Source organism: Microtus ochrogaster, chromosome 7 (genome assembly GCF_000317375.1).
Source record: "Microtus ochrogaster isolate Prairie Vole_2 chromosome 7, MicOch1.0, whole genome shotgun sequence".
NCBI classification, from domain to species: domain Eukaryota; kingdom Metazoa; phylum Chordata; class Mammalia; order Rodentia; family Cricetidae; genus Microtus; species Microtus ochrogaster.
The window spans coordinates 37,521,296-37,530,012 of NC_022014.1; the positions used below are offsets into that span (position 1 = coordinate 37,521,296).

Here is an 8,717-nt window from a genome sequence, read left to right on the forward strand (position 1 = left end):
TGTACAGCCTCAGGTGTGTACAGCCTCAGGTGTGTGCAGCCTCAGGTGTATGCAGCCTCAGGAAGAGCTGACCCCTTGACTACAGGCTTCCAAACTCTGTGGCAGCCACCTTGTGTTACCAGAGTATATCAGTGTTATACTGTGAAGGGCGCCCTTCTCCTGTACAGCCTGCGGGCTGTGGATGGTGAGGGCAGGGGTGCCCTTGCGGGTAGGTCTGCCAAGTACCAGGGTAGGGAGGGTGAAATTTCACTGTGTACAGTTTCACACTTAAGCTTGCTGGGAAAACGCTTTATGCACCTGGAGGTTTAAATGCAGCTAAAAGGATAAGTGTATAGTGCTCATTAAAAAAGGGCGCAATTGAACATACTCGTGGTGAGGTCCAGGAAACACCCATCATCCCTTTAGACGTCTTACGTTCACCTGGAGTCTCTCACCTTCCTGGGTACATCACATTGGTCACATGCACATGTGGACACACTACCTGCATACACCAAATTCACACACATGCATGTGCATGCACATATACATGCCACTCATACAGACACACATTCACATACACATGCACACAACACAGCCCAGCATCTGCACACACACATACAAATTCTTTTATTCACAAACCTACACACTGCACTCAGTCATCTGCCTAAGGCCCTAGGGAAGGGCACTTCTTTGTAAGAACTGTGAGGGCGATGCTCCAGGTGCCTGCCGCTCTCCATTGTTCTCCACTAAAGAGGAGCGCACAGGTTCACTGCTCTGCCTAAAGTCTGGGAAACCGTGGCACAGGTGGTACTGGGGATGTGGGCGCTACGGGTGGTTGCTTCATTGTGGGTGGATGCAGCCAGGCTGCCTATCTCCTGTCTTCTTCCTCCTGTCTCTTTTCCATCCCTCCCCTCCTCTTGCACTCCATCCACTTCATTGTCTTCTTCACTGGCTGTCAAGCTCCTGGACCAGCATCTCCGAGGGGCACGTGCATGACGCCAACTGATGCACGCGCACAGGGTTGCGGGGCAGCGGTTCCTGCTAAGCCGAGAGTCCCGAGCGTGCGAGTGCTCTCCTGTGTAGGTGACCTGCGCTCCGGGAAGCAGAAGCTACATGTCTCAACAGGCTGGGGTGGCAAGGCCACCTCACTGCAAGCCTCTGTCGCGGGGCCTGAGGGGACAGAGAGGGTGTCGTGGGCACCGAGGGCTGTGCCACACTGCCTGGTCCAGCAGCCCAGCGTTTCTACAGCCACCCCAGGACTTCTTGTCCTGCGTGCCCCCAAGCAGGCTGTCAAGGCTGGGCTCACTTCTCCCTGAACCCAGAAACCATCTAGCCCCCACCCCTGGATGCCCCCCCATTTCTGGATCGCCTGTCAAAGCTGAAGCTAGCAACCTGACACCCACCCTTTCTCCTGGCCCTGCTGCTTGAACCTGACTTCGCTGAGATGCTTCAGGATGCCCAGTTCTCTCCCGTGGGCTCAGAACCTGTCCACTCGGAAGGAGGGGTAGTGGTGGGTAGGGAAGGGGAGAGGTATGCTGGGGCTTGCCCGGGAAGGAGGCCTGGCTTTCTGTACTTACAGTGGGGGGACTTTGCCTGGGACACACGCGGCCCTGAACACTGCTTAGGAAGCGGCTCTCTACGCCGGAGGAAGCAGGCCAATGCCACCAAGAAACAGCAGAAGATGGCACAGAGGCAGAGCCCCAGTGTGCAGTAGACAAGGGCCAACTGGTCGCTGCTCACCCTCAGTCCTGTGGATGCTTCAAGAGAGAACATGAGTTCAAGGGGTGCACCCGCTCCCCAGTTTCCCCTTCTCACAAAAGTGTTATATTCGGGCCTGTAGCTACTGATACCCTCCCTCATCCCAGGACTAAGTGCTCTCCCTACCATGGGCTTTCTTTTTACCTCATTAGGCCCAAGCAATACACATGGCCATCCCCAGGCCTTCATCGCTGGTGAGGGCATAGGATTCCTTTCCTGGCCCCAAGATATCACTGCTATGCTGAGTATTGAGAGAACTGGCCCCTCCCACCCCAAACGGATGGCACATTTTTCCAAGGCCTTAAAGCTGGACCTCTCTGGAGCTGGCCCGTTCTGTTTTCTCCACGTGCTTTGGAAGTAGACAGACCCAGGGATGGATGCACACATTCTTGTTTGCAAGGATGGCAGTCCAAGGAGGATGAGTTCTCCTAGCATCACAGGGAGCCTGGACTTGAAATCAGGACCAGGGGACATGACTAAGGAGTCCCGGGCACAGGTGTGGCAGGGGTGGGGGGCATGGGACACTTTACAGCTAAAGACTTGAACCTCGGGCTTTGAATGAGGGACTAAGACCTTGTCCCAGGGCAAAGCTATCTGCTCCTGACATTCATTGCTCCTCTCAAAATATCCCCTGGGTCCCGCAATGCAGTCACTAGGGCATACATACTCAGTGCCAGGGAAAGCGGGGGGAGCCACTCCCTTGAAGGAAGAAGTCGAAGTAATAAACTTATAAAGGGGTTATCAATAAACTTGCTCAGAAAACATTAAGTCCACAAAAGTAAAGTTTAACAATGGAATACTGTGTCTGCCAAGCAGTTTTTTTTTTTTTTGGCGGGGGGGGGGGGAGAACAATGCTAATTCATCCTGTGCCTCTAATCAGGCCCAGCAGAATTCTGCCTGCAGGCAGGAGGACCCCAGCTGCCTAGGAAAAGCAGGCTGATCTGTCTCAGATAACTATGACAATACTTTACACTGTAAATCTCCCCATCTGACCAAACAACCAAACCTTGGAATTCTGTCTCTGTAGAACAATGGATAACTGCTCAAAGTGTGACTTGGGGCCCTGAGTCCATATAAGCTGGGGGGGGGGTGTTTCTGTTCAGGGCCGGCTCCCTTCTGTACATTAGCCAGAATCAGTCACACACTACTACTCAGTTTTCCCTTGATTGATCCCTTAAGTGCCTGGAGTGTTTTCTCTCTGAGAAAGCATAGCAACACCGCCACAACTCAGCCCATTCTGGGTGCCAGGTGCTTTTTGTATTGGACTTTCCTTAATTCTCCTGTTCCTTGATGGGGGTGCTAGAAGATAAAGGGGGTCAGTACCTTTGTACCGGGAAGTAATCTATAAGTCATCACATTCACCCCTGAGTGAATTGTGTACATTTCCTTTTTTAACCATGTTCACAACCATGTTGCACAACCAACCATCTCCACCCCCTAATTTGAGACTGTTTCTGTCTCCAATGAAAAACTTCCTGTCCCTCTCCCATTAATGTTCCCTCCCCATCTTCCCTCACCTGACCCCAGGGACATTCATCTGTGCCCTATCTTGATGGACTGACCAGTCTGTGCTGGACATTCTGTACCTCCCACCGACAGGTTTGCGGAAATGACTCAGGATACTCGTGTAGTAGTGTTGATCAGACATTGTCTCGAATCTGGACTCTTTTTCTTCTTCTTCTTTTTTTTTTTTTTTTTTTTTTTTTTTAGTTTTTTTGAGACGGGGTTTCCCTGTGTAACAGTCCTAGCTGTTCTAGAACTGGCTCTTGTAGACCAGGCTGGCCTCGAACTCACAAGGATTCACTTGCTTCTGCCTCCTGAGTGCTGGGATTAAAGGCATGCGCCACCACCGCCCGGCTCTATTTCTTCTTTAAGTTGTCAGTTAGATGCTGACTTTAACCCAGTTCTAGTTTTCAGGCATTCACTCCTTATACAAACTGGAGTCTGATGTAACAAGCAGCATATTGTACAGATACTGTATCCTTCGGCATATGTTTTGTTTAGTAACGAAACTGTCTCACGACCTTGAGACATTTTCCTCATTAACTTTGCCTCTTAACATTCCTCACGTAGTTGTACTAGAGGAGACCCAATGGTCGACCTCTGAACTTAAATGTGGTCTCCTCCATGTATGTACACCACACAGTGGGCGATGATAACAAGAAATCATCAATCTCACTGATCCTTATGACAGAGCCTACCAAGTGATCTTTGGCCTCTCCACTTCCCCTAATGAGGGCAAATCTACCCAACTATTTTAGTTAGACTCTCAGTGAGAATTAGGATGCACTAGCAGCCTCACTCTTGGTGTGCTGCGGATGCTCTGTGCACACATAGCTCACTCCAAGGACACACACTCTCACCACTCTGATGTTCCGGAGCCTTGCCAGATATTAAACACTGTGCTCCCTTGGGTGGACCCTCCTCTGAGGGGCTCTAAATGCCTTCCATTCTCCATCACCCCTTTGCCAGCCCATAAGCCGTTAAACAGTCTGAGCCTCCAAGTCCCTAAGCAGTTGGGGGACCTCTGAGAGTGGAGGGATGAGGGACTAGAGTTAGCCAGACCCCCTGGTAGGCAGACAGAGAGAGGGGCTGAGACGAGGTAGTGAAGATGGTGAACTTCCAAGATGCCCAGTGTCTTCCTTACCCGAGGCAAAAGCCTAGCAGCTTAAAACAAAGGCCTAATGGTTTTTCTCAGTGGGGCCCCCTGCTGATGGACTGGCCCTATGACATGGATTCAAAACCAGATTGAGAGGCCACAGTTATGAGCCAATCAGCTACCCTGTCCTTGTTCAAATCTGTCCTAATCAATCCTTGTTGATCATGGTGGCACACACCTTCAATCCCAGCACTCGGGAAGCAGAGGCAGGTGGATCTCTGCGAGTTTGATGTGTGCCTAGCTACACAGCAAGTTCTAGGAAGCCAGGACTAGATAGAAGTACACTGCTTAAAAACAAAACAAACACACAAAACAAAAACATAAACAAAACAAAAACAAAATTGACCGACCCTAACTTAGGAGAAAAAGACCCTCCAAAAACTTAAAAACCAAAACCTAGCTCTTGAGGAGAGACTGGATTTGGGGGCTCCAAAGTCTCCCCTTTATCTTGTAGAGATTTTCTCCTCTGTGCCTCTTTTGGGTGTGTCTTCATTAGTCTCTAACTGCTAATCAAGCTTGCCCTGCCCCACCCTCAGGCTTCCGCTTCACCCAGAAAGATACTGGGGGACCCTTGGAACAGTAGGGAGGGATTTCCTAAAGGGCTTGTACTCTCTTCTAGCGAGACGTTAGAAAACTCGCTCCTCCCCAACATCTGCTCAAGGCATATTACCAGTCAGAAACAAGCTGACGTCACAGCCCCCCCCCCATATGTTCTGGCAGACCCCACCTCCCTGCAACCACTCCTGTCAGTTCCTTCCAAGCTCCAGTGCAGCTCACCCCCCCCCCACCTTTGCTCCGCAGGCTATCTGAAGCACTTCCTCACAGACGGCCCTCCTGGCGCTATCCTCCATTACCCATCTGTCTGAATCCTCTCCCCCTTCCTAATACTGCTGGGGACAGGAGGACAACCTGTCTTCCTTACTCTAGGAAAATCCTATCAAATCCTTAACGATCTGTCCCCATTCAAACCCGACCCTTCTGCGGCCTGTGGGTTCCTAGAACCTGCCTCACCTTACCAGTGTCCCTCAACACCAGAACTTTTGCCTAGCTCAAAATGAACCAATTAATTAAAATAAACTTTGTTTTCCTAGTCAGCTTGCAGCCGTTCACTGCCGTGTCCCTGGGACGCTCTTCCAAAGTGCCCTGCAGAGGGGATGCTACGCCGAGTAACCATTCTTGACTCCGTTCCCTGTTTTTCCTATAAAGCATGGCTCTTTGGGGGCTGCAGGACAAATGTCTCTGTGTGCTTGTCCAGTAGCTGAACAGGTACCTCTCCTCTTAGCCTTTCCACCTCGCCATTCCCCTTCTACCCATGAAACTCTAATCCTGTCTCGACACCTACATAAACAAGAGCAGAGAGGGCCTCCCAACTCATCCCTCTTCTTGTCACTCGGCATTCTTCCAGGGACTATAAGGAGGACAGCAGAAACAGGGGGTTCTTTCCATCAGCCAAGCCCCCCTGTCTCTGCAGCTCGCGGACAGCCTACATCCAGACCCTCTCCACACCCTTCAGCTCCTCCAACAGATCAAAACTGCTTCAAGACCCCACACAGAAAATTCAGGAACAAGCCTCCTCCGGGTGAGCTCCTGGCTCCTGCCCATCCTGGCCCCTCTCCTCTCACCCCTTCCTCCTTAACATCCTCATTCTTAGAGTTAATCCTGTCTTTTCAACTTTTGCCCCAGTTTCTCCTAGACAGCATTATTGCCTTCCTCTGCTCCACCACACAAGATGAAGTAAAGACAATGCTTCTTTTAGGGTCACTCCAGACTTGAGAGCCCCCAGATGATGCTCCCCCCAACCAGATAGTAGCCAGATAGAAAACAGCACCTACATCCCTCACATGTAAAGGGTCTGGGATTAAAGGAAATTTCCCCCCTTGCCACTCACGCAGAAGCGATGCCCTAAAAGAAGCCCAAGGTCCCAGATCTGCCACCATGGAATTTCCATAAAGCAGCTAATCCCCTGGAGGGTCAGAGAAAAGCAACTGACCTATCTTTCACTCAGCCATTCCAAGAAACAGATCATGTCGAAAAGCAGTTCACTTCCTCGTTCTGCCCCTGACAATACCCTCCGCTCTTCCTTCTGTACCCTTAGCTATGCCAGCCCCAAACCACGCAATTTGCATTCCTCTGCAGGTTCAGAAGCTGTGCCTCTGGGTCTTGGGGCACCACCTCTCAGACCAATGAATGCCAACAACTTTCATCATGAAGGTTGGTCTGAGTTTTCATCATTTCCCTCTGATTAATTCTTTCATTTACCAAAAAAAAAAAAAAAAAGTCTGCCGCCTACACCAGGCCCTACGGAATCATTCTCTTCAACTCTGCTCTGGGGGCCCTGTTTGATCCCATGAAATGAGAAGCTCAGAGTGGCTAGGTAGAAAGGGACAATCCTGGGAGGCTGGTTAGGCCACACCAATGTATTGGGTGTCTCAGACGCTAGAGGGATGTGTGCCTGGCTCAGCAGCTGGCCGCTTGACCATAGCACCATGAGGCTCAGGGTCCAGCCCCAGCACTGCACAGAATCAAGGGGAAAATCTGAAGAGATTTGGAATATTTTCATTACAAAGACTTGGTTCAGTGCCTGGGGTGTCAGATTTGAGCAGTATACATCATGTATGTGCGACAAAATGTCCAGGAGACTTCTGAAATTTTTGTCTCAGTAATTTTCCTACCCTGGAGTGACCTCCCTGGCTTCTGGCTATTCGCCAGCCTGGGCCTCTTGAACCTAAGACACTCTTTATTGCAGCCTGCTGCCTGGCCTCCTCCCCATCCTGATCCTTGGATACCGTAGGCGCTGACCTCTGGCTGCTTACCTGATCCAGTCTGCAAGTCTCCGTGTTCTGCTCCTTGGTGCCTTCCTGAGCTGCCTAGCCTGGCTTCCACTTCCCCGGCCTGTGGTCTCCTGAGCTCGGGCTGGAGGTTCATCTGGCTTCTGGCCTTTTTCTCACAGAAGTGTGCACACTGCAGAGGGTGCTGCGTGCAGGTGGAATTGCAGCTCATGCAGACCCCCAGGAGATGGTCATAGTACTTGCCGTGCTCTCTGCGGCAACTGAGGAACTCTGGGAGATGCAAAGAACAATGCTACTGGGTGTTAGAGACTTCCAGGAGCTTGGGGTCTGACGAAGAACTATGTCAAAGCGATGGAACGAAGCAAACCAACCCTATATGGCTCAGTGTGAAAACAGCAGTTCCAGGTCAGCTGGGCCCTCTGGGTGCTCTCTAGCCGGATGATTCACATTTGGATATTTATATCTATATTTATATGTATCTTCTTGTACCTAGCTGAAGATGCATCTGGTTTCTTATTGTTGTTGTTTCTTCTATGACCCATAAGTTTCTCATGCTTCTTAGTTTCCAAACGTGGTGGAAACACATTCTTAGTTTCCATATATTTAAAATCTTTTAGATTTATTTATTTTATGTGCCTGGTGATTTGCCTGCATGTATGCATTGCATCACACGAGTGCCCTGTGCCTGTGGAGTTCAGAAGTGGGTCTGAGACTCCTAGGGATGGTTGTGAGGCACCGTGTGGGTGCTAGGAACAGGACTGGGTCCTCTGCAAATTAGCAAATGCTCTAAACTGCTGTGCCATCTCTCTAGTCCCCTCTACGTATCTTTTCAAATAAATATCTATATTATTACATGGTCATATAAATTGTTTATTTGCATTTTCAGATCTCCTGAAGGGGAAACACACTTCGGGTTAGTGGAAGGAATAGAAGAGAAAATGCCAGAACCCTCCTTGGAGAGCTGGGGAGGGGAGCTGGGAAAGTCCGTGGTGATATATTGGCAACATGTGGGAAACACAGCAGCTTCCACAGGTAATGATGCTGGGCAGAACAGATGAAGGGAAGCTAATCTCCTGGGTGAGTGGATCCGGTCACAGCTGCACAGCCAGAAAGGCAGGACATAGCCTACTTGGAGGAGGTTCGCTCGGGAAGGGGAGATACTACCCACTTGCTTCTCAATAAACTGCCTTCACCACATACCCAGAAATAAAGAGCCAAGGGACATTGATTGAGACCCTCCCCCCAAATCACGAGCTTTCTCCCTTTAAGACTAACGGAGTTATAGATTTCTTTAAATATTTTAAATATTTATATATCTTGCCCACCAGTGTGGACAAGATTGTTCAGTGGATAAAGGTATTTGCCAGTAAGACTGATTATCTAGTTTGGTCCCCAGGACCCACATGGTGGAAGGAGAGAACTAACTACCAAAAATATCTTCACACACACACACACACACACACACACACACACACACACACACAGAGAGAGAGAGAGAGAGAGAGAGAGAGAGAGAGAGAGAGAGAGAGAGA

General features: G+C 50.0%; 1 protein-coding gene across 1 annotated transcript in view; it reads right to left on the reverse strand.

Annotated features, from left to right (window-relative positions):
• Positions 1-934: 934 nt before the first annotated feature.
• Tnfrsf13b (TNF receptor superfamily member 13B) overlaps positions 935-8,717 on the reverse strand; it is an 8,722-nt gene continuing 939 nt past the window's right edge. Inside the window, exons 2-4 of the mRNA XM_013347053.1 lie at positions 7,210-7,455; positions 1,557-1,736; positions 935-1,149 (exon numbers count right to left, since the gene is read on the reverse strand). Coding sequence (XP_013202507.1) covers positions 935-1,149; positions 1,557-1,736; positions 7,210-7,455 — 641 coding nt within the window. The remainder of the gene's footprint in view (positions 1,150-1,556; positions 1,737-7,209; positions 7,456-8,717) is intronic.